Raw genomic sequence first — 15,405 nt, 5'->3', positions numbered from 1 at the left:
AAGAGGTCATTTCCTCAAGTATTATATTCTTTAGTGATGAAAGTTAACATTTCTCCTACCACAGTTACCTTTCGTTATTTACAATAAAGACACAGTTTCATCATGTTTCACATATTTAATATTTGTTTTTTAACATATTAGAGTAGAACAAATTTCTACATCTGCATAATTATATATTATATAGCACTCTGTCAATTAAACAACACAAGACATTTATAGGTAAACATTAAAATGGCAGTGTACCTATTAATAACTAAATGTTAACAAGATAATAATCAAGCATTCATTTAATGGGAGAGTCTAGTATTTCCTGATAATCCTGCCTTCTTAAATTCCTCCAATAAAGCTTATAACCAGCAAGGACAAAAACACTAATCATAATAATTACCCCTCCAAAAACATCATAGACACTAGGAAATATGTGTAACACTAGAAGCTGCAAGACCATAGCTACTACAATCTCTAGGTGTTGTACTGTGCTGACCAAAGCTGGATGGAATTTGTCCAAGGCATAGTAAACTCCTAAGAATGCTGCAGTGGAACAGACGCATATGGCAATGAGATAGCTCCAGGTTTCTCCATCTAATGGGATGATGGGTTCTTGAAGAACAAACATAGTAGATATTCCCCAGATTGTCCCAGTCCAACCAAAGGTAAACAGTGCAGTCCACATGCTGATCTTTTCTTTAATAGATCTGTACACTATCATAGAAAGAGCAGTGGTCAGTCCAGCCATCACTGTCATAGTGTACCCAAAGGCTTCTTTCCAGGCATTTAATAAAGAATTGTCTTCATCAGCAATGTTGGGGATCATGACAAGACAAACACCTAAGATGCTGCAAACAACTGTAGCCATGTCAACATAAGCCATTTTCTCATCTACAAGTAAAAAAGCCAAAATGGCACTGAAAACTGTGGTTGTAGCTCTCCACATAGTGGTCCCATTGCTGGGAGGAACTATTGAAAATGATGTATAAGCACAGGTGATAGAGATGACATTGCATACACCATAAAAGAAGAGTCGTAATCTGTATCCACTGGGTCCAAAGGGGGCCTCCTGGTAGTAACACACAACTAACACAGATAAGACCTGCAAGACAGAACGGATAAAAATCAACTCTAAAGATGGAACTTTAGAACGATCAGAAACAAGCCTAGTGATAAGAGCTACACATCCATGAGCCAAAGCAGATCCAAACAGCACTATCCACATTTTTCTGGATTGAAAAATATTTTTTTCTGCAAAGCTCTGGAATTGTCCAATATCATTGGTCATTGGGTCTTCTGTTGGTGGAGGTCGAGTGTCCATGGTTCCAAAGAAAGTTCTTCCTTTTCTTTTCATTTCACTCAGCAGGCCTTTCTTTGGATTTTCTTCCATAAAATTTCCATAGTCTTCATTGATTTCTTCATATCCATCATCCCCAGGCTGGGGATAATGAGAAGTATATTTCACCATCACCGTGTTGGGATGTATTTTCACCCGTTTTTTAACCGGATATTTTTTGGAGGGAGAAGTATCCATTTCTTCAGATAATCAATTCTATTTAAGAAAAAAAAAAAGACAAATGTACATATTCATTCAGTTGAAATTTAGTTTTAATTTCTATTCTAATCACATAGAGGTTGTAATAGTAGGTTTTTTTTTTTTTTTTTTTTTTTTTTTTTTGTAATAGTAGTTTTAAAAAAAGGAATAAGAAGAGATCTAGCAATATGCCTTATCAGATGTAGGAGGCCCAATGAAATTGCCCCTCATTCAGCTTATTCTTTGTGTCTCATTCAGCTCTGTTTCTTATCTTTACACCACCAACAACTCATATTTTTCCATCTTTTCATTCCTATGTTTCTCTACTCATCCAATAAGAAAAACACAGAAAAGTAAATAACTTAGATAAGAACTTTCCTTTTCACTGTGTTCCTTTGTTTATATTATGAATTTTAAATGAATAAGTCCAAAGTCTGTATAATATCACAATTAGCTTTATTGTACAAAGTATAGTCTTTTAAATATTCTGGACTCTCCATACAATAATACCAAACCATACATGTTCAGGTATATAGATAGACCAAAATTAGAAAAATTAAGATTTTAACTGAAATTACCCTTTAATTCAGCAATATCACTTGAGATTTTATCCTAAAGATATGATCACTTATGTGTTTAAAAAAGGAAAAAATAATATGTATTTGTATATGCTTATATAACATAAAGGAATTATGGAAAGATACAAAGTAAGGGTGGAATAGGGAACAAGAATGGAAGAAAACATTTTTACTATATACATTTTTGTATTTTTATTTTTGAATCACGATATTGAAAAAAATAAATTGCAAACTAAAACAAGGTGTTCATCTGCTAAGAAAAAGAGCATACAAAAAAGTGTAGAAAAAATGTATGAATAGAAGGGTTCATTGTAGCTTACCACAATTCCATACAATGGAATACTATGCTATATATCCATTAAAAATGACGATGCAAATCTTTATTGACACAGAAAGATGTCCATGACATTTTGTTAAGTGAGAAAAAAGCTTTGTTGTATGGATTAAATGAGATGATACATATAAAGAACCTCAGTAAATGGTAACAAGAATCCAGCATCCTTTCACCTTTGACCTTTCTTAAAACACTAGTTGTCTTCTACACTGTTATTCTTTCTCCAAAACTTGTATTTGTTCATTCAGTTATCTTTCCTGTGTGTTCTCTTTCTTTTTTTCTAAGAACAATTTCCTCTTTCTTCCCAATGATTCCTCCCATTAAAAAAAAAAAAAAAAAAGAGTAAACCTTTTTATTTTTTATTTTTTCCTCCTTATGACATACCCCCATCCTTGCCAAAAACTCACCAGTTCTAGGATCTTAAACCATGGTCTACAAATCAAATCCTTTTTTTTTTTTTTTAATTTTTATTTATTTATGATAGTCACAGAGAGAGAAAGAGAGAGAGGCAGAGACATAGGCAGAGGGAGAAGCAGGCTCCATGCACCGGGAGCCTGATGTGGGATTCGATCCCGGGTCTCCAGGATCGCGCCCTGGGCCAAAGGCAGGCGCCAAACCGCTGCGCCACCCGGGGATCCCTACAAATCAAATCCTATTTTGTTCTTTGACACCAGCTGGGTAGCCAACTGTTTCATTCCTCTTTACTCTTTTCTCTGCTAAATGACACCATCTTCAGTTGGAAAAAGCCATTTAAAAAAACACTGCCTGTGCCTCAAGTTCTTTATTTTCCTAGCCTGGACCTCCTACTTGCAGTCCTTCCTGAATATTACTATGAAGCTAATTGATACTCTTTTCTTCCAATTTGTATCAAATTTGACTTCAGCTTCAATAATCCCAGATTAAATAGTCTTGGTCTCCCAAATAGATTTGCCTTCCCTAACCTCTTCATTTATGTTTGCAATACCTTCATTTCTCTAGTTCCCCAAGCTAGAAACCATGGAATACTCTGAATTGTCTTTTCTGCTGTCACATTTTCATTTGGTCATCAGTCTTACTGTTCTTGTCTTTGAGATATTTCTCAGATTTTTCCTTTCTTATTGTGAATTCCTATCTAGAATATTGCAACAGCATCCTAACTGGCCCCAATCCTTCTGCCATAAATTCTGTCTATATTATTCCTATATAGGAATATTATTATATAATAATATATTATAATATAATTATATATTATATACATAATTATATAATTATATTATAATTAATATATTATTTATAATGTAATATATATTATTCCTATATAGGAATATATAGATATATATTATCTATATTATTATTTAATCTGTTTTCAAAAGATTCAAAACAAAACAAAAACTTCCCTTAAGCTTTCCCAATTTAAGAATTTATAGTGATTTCCTCCTTGCAACCTCACTGAATGTCAGCTCTCGTGCCTGGCTCTCCAGACTCTGCCTCACATCTAGCCCCTTTCAATATTTGGCTCCTTAATATTTGGCTGTGATCAGTCCAGTGCCCTCCCTGACGTCACTCCCCACATGTACATGTCATTTCTCCGTCTTTATTCTCACTAGTTTTTTCTACTCCAACTTTCTAAACATTGCTCATCTTTTAAGAAGGGCCAGTCCAAATTTTGCCCTTGAGAAAGAAGCCTTCCCTGGCCACTCTATAGCCTCATTTTTTTTCCTTCTTTGTCTAACATCTGCAGTAGTTCCCCTAATTTTTATAATCTAATCATTTTATTATTTAGTTGTCTCAACTCAGTGGGTTGTACCCAAATTTGCTATGTTAAAATCTCCTTTCTGCTAGTCAGCAAGTGTCTTGCTGACATCTCTGTTAGAATACATAACTTCTCAGGACACCTGGGTGGCTCAGCAGTTGAGCATCTGCCTTGGGCTCAGTCTCACATTGGGCTCCCTCTGCTTCTCCCTCTGCCCTATGTCTCTGCCTTCTTTCTGTGTCTCTCATGAACAAAAAAATAAAATCTTAAAAAAGAAAAAAAGAACCCATAACTTCTCATGTGCTATCTATTGTTAAAATTTTGTCTTCTATCCATTCAAAGCTTTCCCCTTCCCTATCGCAGGCCAGATTTGTAGCTCTAGGGACATGGATAGGGAGAGGATGTGGTCTGCCATTTTACTCCTCTCATTCCCTCCCTTTGGAGTCTGCACAAGCCAATGCAATCTGCCTCTGGGATCCTTCCTTCATCTCCCTATTTTAGGCTCTAGCTCCTCCAGTTTTTGGCACAGGGAGAAAGGAAAAGGAAACAGACACGTTTTATAATGGCTGCTGTTGTATGATAGCTTTTTGATGTATAAACTTGGCTGAGCTGAATGACATTCCCTAGTTATTTAATCAAACACTAATCCAGGTGTTGCTATGGCGGTATTTTGCAGATGTGATAAAAGTCCCTAATCAGAGGCACTTGGGTAGCTTAGTTTGTTAAGCCTCCAACTCTCATTTTCGGCTCAACTCATGATTTCAGAGTCCTGAGATCAAGCCCCATATGCTGGAGGCTGCATAAGACTCTGCTGTTACCTCTGCCCCACACCCCTGCCCCACCACCATTCACATGCAACCTTTCTGTCTCTTAAAAAAAAAAAAAAGCCTCTAATCAGTTGACTTAAAGTTAATCAAAAGGAACTCTATTTTGTATGGACCTGACCTGATTGAGCCCTTTAAAAGAGGGCATAGGCTTTTCTTGGGATTGGAAATTCCAAACAGTTGCCCTTGGTTGGTGTTCCAGCCTACTCATGATCTTTTCCTTACTGCCTGTGGGCAACAAGCTTCTGCCTGTGCTCATGGGGTTCCAACATGCTCTTGAATCTTCTCTTCCTAACTGCCTGCCTTAAAGACTTCAGACTCATTTATTCAGCCCCCACAATTATATTAGCCAATTTCTTGTAATAAATCTCTTACTGGTTCTGGGTCTTAGGTTGAACCCTGACTCTGATAACACTGGAATTCATTCCTTGATTATTGTCTTTGTTTCTCTGTTAACTCTGATAGATCACTGATACTCTCTAGGTTGTACATATCCAAATGCAGGCTATCTTGGGTAAATTTTGTAAGGCCTCCCCAATGCATAAATCACTGATGTAAGAGTGCCTTCTGCCCTAGGGCTTATGGCCCACAGATTTTTGCAGCTTGGTCCTCTTGCCTGGTAGACAGTTCTCTTGGGCAGGCACCAATAGTATCCACTTGGCCCCAGGAAACTCACATATCCTTATCACTCCAGTGAGTGTACAAACAATTTGCCACTGCCCCCTTCTCTCCAATTGTATTTTTCTTTATTTAAGCAAGCAAAGGGCAAATTAAAATGTACTGTCTAAACAGATTTCCAAATGGAGAATGAGAAGGCACACTCAATCATTGCACATAATGATCTGGTAACCTTCACACTCAGCTATAAGGGAGGACTTGCCCCTCCCTTTTCCCATAAGGAAAAAGTATGACATTTTTCTTATTTTTTTTTTAAGGTAAATTCTTTTTTTTTTTTTTAAGATTTATTTATTTATTTATTTATGATAGACACAGAGAGAGAGAGAGAGGCAGAGACACAGGCAGAGGGAGAAGCAGGCTCCATGCAGGCACTAAACTGCTGAGCCACCCAGGGATGCCCTGACATTTTTCTTAAACCAAAGACCCATAACAGATAACATGACCCCTGTGAAGAGATTGTATTTTCCAAAGAGAACCACAAATCCAGTATCTCCCATACTACGTGTTTGGGATTTTCTTAAATGTGAATTTGACATTATTAAATAGAGAGGTGGAGTCTATGTCCCATACCATTAAAAATAGGTTGTCTTTTGTAACAGTTTTAACCAATAGAGTATGGAAGAAGTGACATTGTGACATCTGAGGCTGGGTCATAAAAAGTAACATAGCTATGCCTTCCTAGTTGCAATACTTGTGCTTGGAGCTCTGAGCCAACAGATAAGCCGTCTGACTGCTCTGAGTCCAAGGTATGAGGAAGCTCAAACTAGCCCATGGTCCTCAGATACATTAAGAGAAAAAAAATGCCTGGGCATGCCCCCTCCAGCTGCTCCAGCCCCCTGCTGTTCCAACTGTAGCCACTCATGTGACTTCAAGTATATAAGAGACACTGAGTCAGAATCTCCCTGCTGAGTCCTTTCCAAATTCCTGATCTACAGAAACTATGATAGACAATAAAATGATTATTGTTTTAAGCTACTCAGCTTTGGAGTGATTTGTTACCTGCAGTAGATAACTGGAACACCCCACTGACCTCCCCAGTATTCTAAGGAATGGGAAGGAATAGTGATCTCAGTGAAAGTTAAAAGCCTCTTGTATCTGGCCTTAATTGATGGACTTTTGAAAGTGAAACATTTTGGGGCATCTGGGTGGCTCAAATGGCTAAGTGTTCAACTCTTAATCTCTACTCAGGTCTTGATCTCAGGGTTGTGAGTCCAAGTACCACATTGGGTTCCACAATCAGCATAGAGCCTACTTAATAAAAAGGTAGGGAGGGTGAGGGAGAGGAACATTTTACTCTCCATTTTAGGATCATGGATGCTAATTCCAAAGTAAGAGAAAAGCTTTATTCTACATCCTGTTATGCATACATTAGTGTATTTAATTCTAGTCCAACTGCATACTTTATTCTTAGATTTTATTTATTCATAAGAGACACACAGAGGCAGTCCCTGTGGGGAGCCTGATGTGGGCCTTGATCCCAGGACCCCATCATCATGAGCTGAGCCGAAGGCAGACACTCAACCACTAAGCCACCCAGGTGCCCCTCCAACTGCATACTTTAAATTATTATTTGCACTGTGTAATTTTTGTTTTTTTTTCTGTCAATGGATTAGTCTATGATAGACATATTCCAGGTATTTCTCAACATTATTAATATTATATTGTGTCCCACTGATCCCAAAACCATGTTATACTAAAGAGATACATAAAAATCTTCTTCAGTCTCTCTAGTTTTCATTTAATTTCAGATTTCATGAATACACTTATTAAACAGAACCTGAAATCCTGACTAGTTCCTATATTTTTGCACATTTAAGTCAACATGTGTTCATTTCAAAGAATTATGAGGTATCACAAGCCCAGTACCATGCTAGGCTCTATAAATATGAAGATAAAACAGGAGTGGTCTCTGCACTCATAGAACTCACAGACTATGGAAGAAACAAGTAAAGTCAAATGTAATATTTTAGGAAGTTAATAATGCAAGCTACATGAAGTTCAAGGAGCTGCTGGAGCACTTACAAAGAACATCTAACCCAAATATGAGGCAGTCTTAGCAAGTTTCCCTGTGAAAAGAATACCTGAATTAACTTTATGCATATGTAACAATTTATCAAGTAAAGAGGAGAAGAAAAAATATTTTCTAGAGATAAGAAATTTAGAAGTCAGGGGTGCCTGGGTGGCTCAGTGGTTGAGCATCTGCCTCTGGCTCAGATCGTGATCCTGGGGTCCTCGGATTGAGTCCCACATCAGGCTTCCCACAGGGAGCCTGCTTCTCCCTCTGCCTCTCTCTCTCTCTCTGTGTGTCTCTCAAGAGTAAATAAATAAAATATTTAACAACAACAAAAGAAATTTAGAAGTCAGGAATGTTGGTTTTGGATTCTGGCTCTGCCAACTAGAGTAATAATTATATTTATTTTAAGATATAGAGTTTTAGAGGGTAATTATTGGGATCTTTTGATTCAACCCTCTTCAAAATCAATGTCTTTTTTAATGATTTCACACTTCTACTATTTTGATATCTCCCATGTAAGACACGGCAGTTCAGTGATCACAACTTTCTACCACCTGTTCAAAGTTATTCGTTCTGACCATGTGCCAACTCTACTTCTCCTTCCTCCCAGAGACAAAGGGTCTGAACTAATCTCATCACTCCAAGCTTCTCTGACAAAGATTTATGTGAGAAAGTGCCCTCCAAGGCAGAGGTGTATGTTTCAGTTGTGTAGAACAACTCAGCTGAGTAGAGAGAATATGAAACAATAGGACCAGAGGACCCGCCTGCCTGGCTACAAATGTATCAACCTGAAATGCTCAACACAAATGGATTAAAAGGATACACAATTTGATGTCTGCTTGAACAATGGGGATAATTCAGTGTGGCAAGCCTGAAACCAATATTTTTATCCAAAAGAGGCAATGTTTCTTAAGTTACATTCTCCATCATAAGGCCCACAATCAGCTCTCTCCTACAGTTATGAAAATTAACACTGACATCCCTACTGTCTAGGTAGGAATTCTTGGGACAATTCCTTTATGGTACCTAAAGCAAATGTTACTTGACAGTGGGAGTTTCGTTAGTTACCAGAATGATCCCTGTAGTGGTAACAAGTCCTAGCTATAGGGGCAGCTGGGTGGCTCAGACTGTTAGGCTTCTGACTTCAGCTTAGGTCATGATCTCAGGGTCCTGGGATTGAGGCCGGTGTCAGGCTCCCCACTTATTAAGGAGTCAGCTGGTCCCTTTCCCTCTGTCCTGCCCCCCTGCTGGTGCTCTCTGCCTGTCTCTCTCAAGTAAATAAATAAAATCTTTTTTTAAAAAAATGTCTTAGCTAAAAATCTAGCTACTACAACTTGATTATAATATAGTGGCTTAACTGTAAGTACTAATGTGATACTTAAAACCTATGAATAAAATTGGCTTTTAAATAAATATTTATAAAGCACTGATAGGTTACTACATTATACCTGAGCAGTCTAGCCCTAAGATACCTTAATACCCCAATTTGCTTGGACAGTGTTGTCCCTGAGTAAAAATGGAAAGATTATACCTAACTGATCACCTAAAAGGGAGGACACAAACAACCACCTTTCCAGGATATCATGAGACATCAGGACTGCACAGGTTCTGTGCTATTAAATAATACACCTCCTGAGACCTGTTGAGAGAAGCCACTCTTCACTCCAAGTTGATGAAAAGGGGCCCATATTCTGAGGCCCCAAAGACTATCAGCATGCACTCTGGAAAACCGTGTGGAGGTTCCTCAAAGAGCTAACAATAGAGCTACCCTACAACCCAGCAATTGCACTACTGGGGATTTATCCCAAAGATACAGATGCAGTGAAATGCCGGGACACCTGTACCCCAAAGTTTATAGCAGCAATGTCCACAATAGCCAAACTGTGGAAGGAGCCTCGGTGCCCATCGAAAGATAAAAGGATAAAGAAAATGTGGTCTATGTATACAATGGAATATTACTCAGTCATTAGAAATGATGAATAACCCACCATTTGCTTCAACGTGGATGGAATCAGAGGGTGTTATGAGTGAAGTAAGTCAATCAGAGAAGGACAAACATTATATGGTTTCATTCATTTGGGGAATATAAAAAATAGTGAAAGGGAACAAAGGGGAAAGGAGAGAAAATGAGTGGGAAATATCAATGAGGGTGACAGAACAGGAGAGACTCCTACTCTGGAACATGAACAAGGCGTAGTGGAAGGGGAGGTGGGCGGGGTGATGGGCACTTGATGGGATGAGCACTGGGTGATATGCTATAGGTTGGCAAATAGAACTCCAGTTAAAAAAAATAAAAAAGACTATTTGCATGATTCTACCCATCCTTAGGCTCAACCCTGGCTGACATACCCCTTAACACTCCTCTTTGAGTAGGGATTCTTATTTCTTCCCCACTGCAACAATTAAAGATCAGGAAGATAGAGGAAGTATTTAAGTTTGCTTGTACTTCAATACTCTGATTTAAAAAAAAAAATACTCTTTGAGTCTGTATCTTTGCATAAAGGTACACTGCTCTAGGGAAAAAAGAATGTGCTTCTGAGCTCCCACCTCTCAAACCAGAAAATTCTTAAGTAAACTAATAGAGCTTGAAAGACGAGAACATTTATAATAAGGGAGAAAAAACAGAGTAGAAAGTAAAGGACATGCCCTTTCTTAAATCAGGCATACTTAGGAAGTGAAGAATTTATCATGAAGAGTTGAATGTTTGTCTTTCTTAGAAGGTGTGATAATCAGAATGTTGCATGTGGGTGGTAAATAATCAAAATGAACCAAGTTAATAATCAAATAATGAATCTGAACAGTTTATGAAGATGTAAAGTAGGGGCTATAAGTAATGTTAATGGTACAAAATTCAATCAAATACTCAGATTATATAGGAACTCCTCATAGGCAAATTCAACAGAAGAATAAATAATAAAAGAAGAGACATGCAGCCTAGTAGTCTCCTATGGTAAGCCAATTGAATATTACCTCTATAAAAATATAAAATTAAATTTCAAGGCAAATTCTAGACAGAATCATTCCAACTCAGATGTATTACTTAGGACATATATACCACATGTAATGGTAGAACTTTCAATAAAAATATCACTCATACTGCATCAGATTATTGCTTGACAAACAACAGTCCACCACATCTCTCTTAGGAAAAAAAATAATAAGGCAAATAATTATGTCCCCTTTTGTAACATTTAGATTAAAGCATCTTTGCAATAAGCTATCAGAGAGAGACTAGGAAGACAAAGAAGACCTTGATTTAGCCAGACATCATGACAATATTTTCAGCAAACAGAAACAATCAAATAGGATAAAAAAGCAAGAACGGGAAATCAAATAGAATAAAGAAAGGCAAAATGAATGGCTCTAAAATTCAGTGAAAACAGAAGGGAAGATGGAAGTTTCAATAGCCAGACATATATTTTTTTAAGATTTTATTTATTCATGAAAGACACACAGAAAGAGAGAGAAAGGCAGAGACACAGGCAGAGGGAGAAGCAGGCTCCATGCAGGGAGACTGATGCAGAACTCGATCCTGGGTCTCCAGGATCACGCCCTGGGCCGAAGGCAGGCGCCAATCCCCTGAGCCACCAGGGATCCCCAATAGCCAGACATATTGATATTTACATCTCACAGATAATGTGCTAAGCACTAAACATGGCTCAACCCAGCTTTGAGAGAAAGTGAAACCTTAGAAAGTTTAGCAGTAGGGGAGCATTGGGGAGGGGTGGAGCATTAAAATTTTGGAGAAAACTAATGGCCTCCCTCACTTTGAATCAAAAGATAAAAGGAGGTAAAAGAAGGTACTCACTTGAGGAAACTAATTTGGTAGACATTACTGAACACATTCTATGTGAAGGGCACCAGGTAGGAGATGTGGAGCAGCTCAGTAGGTTCTATTGTTGAATTTGTCCCAGGGGGTTGTCTAGAACTTTGTCACACAGCACCCAAAATGAGTCTCTCCTCCTTACTTTTCTCTCTTTTCCTCTTCACAATCCCCTCCCTCTTTCCCTACCTTACCTTCTTAACTTTACTCCTATCCCCCACAGGAGCCCTGTCTGACATTCTAGCCCAGGAGTAGCTACCACTTATTCATGTAAATGATCTCATGAAAAATACTTATTTTGTTGCCTTAAATGAAGCCTCATCACTCCCAGAATCACATTCTGCCCTCAGAATAGACAAGACTATTTTCACTTTCCTGAAATCATAAGTTCTCTGACAGATAATAGGGGTGATGATGACAAAATATCTGTATGGAAAGGAGGAGAAAAATCTCGGGACACCTGGGTGGCTCAGCGGTTGAGTGCCTGCCTTTGGCCCAGGGCATGATCCTGGAATCCCAAGATCGAGTCCCACATCGGGCTTCCTGCATGGAGCCTGCTTCTCTCTCTGCTTTGTGCTCTCTCTCTCTCTCTCTCATATGAATAAATAAAATCTTTTTTTAAAAAAAATCTCAATCGCATGACCACTCCGGCCACTGAGAATCTCACCCTAAAACCTGGCTTCCTGCCATCCAAGCTAATTGTACACATTTTCACTCCTCTGGGCCTTTTCTCTGTGCCACTTGATACTCAGCTTCTGCCTCCTCTTGTCATTTAACTCTCTTTGTGTGTGACAATACTAGGTTTTAAAAAGTAGTGGCTCCTGGGGTGCCTGGGTGGCTCAGTCAGTTAAGCATCCAACTCTTGATTTCAGTTCAGGCTCAGGTCATGATCTCAGGGTTGTGAGATAAACCCTGCATTGTGCTCTATACTGGGTACAGAGCCTGCTTGGGATTCTCTCTCTCCCTCTGCCCCTCTCCCTGTCTCTTTATCTCCCCCTGCCACCCGCGCGTGCCCATCCACCCCGTCTCTAAAAAAAAAAAAAAAAAAAGTTGTGGTTCCTCCAGCATGTTTGGTGGGCAAGGATTGGGAGTAGGGGAGGACAACTAATGTGCCCCAAGAGATGAATGAATAAAGAAAATGTAGTATATTCATACAAATATTATTCAGCCATAAAAAGGAATGAAGTTCTAATATATACTGTAACCCGAACATATCTTAAAGAAAGTATGCTAATTAAGCCAGACACAAAAAGATAGCTATTGTATAATCCACTTAAATGCGTATTTAGAATAGGGAAGTTCATAAAAAGAGGAAATAGATTAGAAGTTACCAGGTGCTGGGAGGAGGGGAAATGGGGAATTATTTCTGTTTGGGGTAAGGAAAATGGTTTGGAAATCATAGTGATGTCATACAACACTGTGAATGTAATTAATGACATTGAATTATACACTTAAGGTAAATATGGTAATTTTTGTGTTATGCATATTTTACCACAAGTCTTAAGTTTTAGAAAAAGCACCCCAAGCACTAGCATTTTTTAAAACCTCCCTAGTAGGGACGCCTGGGTGGCTCAGTGGTTGAGCATCTGTCTTTAGCTCAGGGTGTGATCCCAGGTCCAGGGATCCCACATTGAGCTCCCTGCAGGGAGTCTGCTTTTTCCCTCTGTCTATGTCTCTGCCTCTCTCTGTGTGTGTCTCTCATGAATAAATAAATAAAATATCTAAAATAAAACCTCTCTAGTAATCCTAATATGTAATTTTCATGTACAAGAACCACCTGATGGATTATCTAAGGGCCTTTCTGGCTTCAAGATTTAATGAATCCATGCACTGCCGCATGACTAAAGAAGAGAGAGAAGCATAGGGTTGGACATTTAAAACAAAATAAAATGGATACTGAAGCCAGACTGCCTGGATTTGAATCTTAGCTACAGAACTTAATAAATATGTGACCTTGGGCAGCTTATGTAACTTCTTCACTTATTTCCTCTTCTGAAAATTGCAATAATGATATTATTACCTGGTAGGGTAGAATGAGAATATTAAATCAGTTAATATGGGAGAGCCTGGGTGGCTCAGTCAGTTGGGTGTCTGACTCTTGGTTTCAGCTTGGATCATGATCTAGAGTCATAGGATCAAGCCCTGCATCAGGCTTTGCACTCAGGACAGAGTCTGCTTGAGATTCTCTGCCTCTCCTCTCCATCTGCCCCTGCTCACATGCACGCGCTCGCTCCCTCCCTCTCTCTCTCTCTCTCAAATAAGTAAGTAAATAAATAAATAAATCTGTTAGTACACACAAAACACTTAGTATCTGGCACCTATCAAGTGCTCAATACATGCTAGGGTTTTTTCACATTATTCTATTTGCCCAGAATGACCTAGTCCTCCCTCTTTTTTTCTCCTTCAATAAGGCTGTCTTGCCTTGTTATCATTGTGTGTTCATTGGAGTAGCTCTTTTAATTTCCTTCAAGAACTTTTCCTCTACATTCACCACTCTGCTAACTTTTTGGCACAGGGGGCCTAGCTTACAGTCTACTTTGGCTTTCAACATGCCTTCCTCATTAAGCTTAATCACTCACAGCCTTTAAGTAAAAGACATGTGACTCTTCCTTTCACATGAACACTTACAGGCCATTGTAGGGTCATTAGTTAGCCTAATTTTAATGTTGTATCTCGGGGAATAGGGAGGCCTGAGGAGAAAAAGAGGGGGGAACAACTAGTCAGTGGAGCAGTCAGAAGCCAAACGACATTTACTGATTACGTTTGCCATCTTGTGTGGACACAGTTCATAGAACCCCGAGACAGTTGCAATAGTAACATCAAAGATCACTGATCGCAGATCACCATAACAAATATATCAATAATGAAAATGAGATATTGTGAAAATCACCAAAATGTGACACAGACATGAAGTGAGCAAATATTGTATGGAAAATGACACCAATAGATACAGGGTTGCTGCAAACCTCAATTTATAAAAAACAAAAAACACTGTGAAGCATACTAAAGCAATGTGCAATAAGTGAGGTATACATATATAGAGTTTTTTTTTTAAGAAATTAATTCACGTGATTCTGGTGCCTGACAAGACCAATATCTTCAGGGTAGGCCAGCAGGCTGAAAACCTGGGGAAGATTGTTTGTAGTTCAAGTTCAAATAGTCTGAATTCCCTTCTTCTCAGCAGATATTACTCTTTTCTATTAAGGCCTTCAACTGATTGGATGAGACTCACCCACACCATGTAAAGCAATCTTTCCAATTTCTCAATTCCAGGAGTTTAAACATAAATCTTCTCCAAAGACCCCTTCGCAGAAACATGTAAAATTGTCTTTGACCAGACAAGCTGACACATAAAATTAATTACCACAGCCTCATCCTCTGCATGTCTTCCACATGCACAAAAATTCTGGCTATTTCAAACTATAAGAAACTCCTTCAAAATGTCATGCTGTTTCATGCCTCTGGGTTTTTACATATGCTATTCCTTCTTTGTGGGATACTCTTTTCTGCTTTTCACCTCGTAAATTCCTTCTCATTCTTCAAGGCTCAAACTAAATATCACCTTCTCTGGAAAATTTCCCAAGGCCTACCTCTTACCTCCATCTAATTTAGATGCCCACGCTCATTCTTTGATTATACCTTCAATCATAGAATTTATTGCTTTGAGCTACAACTATGTTTTTATCTTTCTCTTCCACTGGACCTGTGAGAGTTTTAACCCCACAGGTTGTAAATTAGGTGTTACTGGGATGCCTGGGTGGCTCAGTGGTTGAGTGTCTGCCTTCAGCTCAGTCATGATCTTGAGGTCCTGAGATCAAGTCCTACATCGGGCTCCCTGTGGGGAGCCTGCTTCTCCCTCTGACTATGTCTCTGCCTCTCTCTCTCTCTGTGTGTGTTTGA

At 38.7% G+C, this 15,405-nt stretch overlaps 1 protein-coding gene across 7 annotated transcripts in view; it reads right to left on the bottom strand.

The window, feature by feature from the left end:
* Nucleotides 1-100: 100 nt before the first annotated feature.
* Nucleotides 101-15,405, bottom strand: part of SLC35G2 (solute carrier family 35 member G2) — a 64,350-nt gene continuing 49,045 nt past the window's right edge. For 6 of the 7 annotated variants that reach the window (XM_041733659.1, XM_041733654.1, XM_041733655.1 and 3 more), the window contains exon 2: nt 101-1,540. In XM_041733659.1, coding sequence (XP_041589593.1) covers nt 284-1,522 — 1,239 coding nt within the window. In that variant the 5' untranslated portion in view covers nt 1,523-1,540 and the 3' untranslated portion in view covers nt 101-283. Of the gene's footprint in view, nt 1,541-14,133; nt 14,158-15,405 lie in introns of those variants that run through there. The other variant, XM_041733660.1, reaches the window with a different exon arrangement.

This window comes from Vulpes lagopus, chromosome 19, assembly GCF_018345385.1.
Source record: "Vulpes lagopus strain Blue_001 chromosome 19, ASM1834538v1, whole genome shotgun sequence".
Classification (NCBI taxonomy): domain Eukaryota; kingdom Metazoa; phylum Chordata; class Mammalia; order Carnivora; family Canidae; genus Vulpes; species Vulpes lagopus.
The sequence above is the reverse complement of the archived record's forward strand: the minus strand, read 5'-3'. Positions and strand labels throughout refer to the sequence as shown.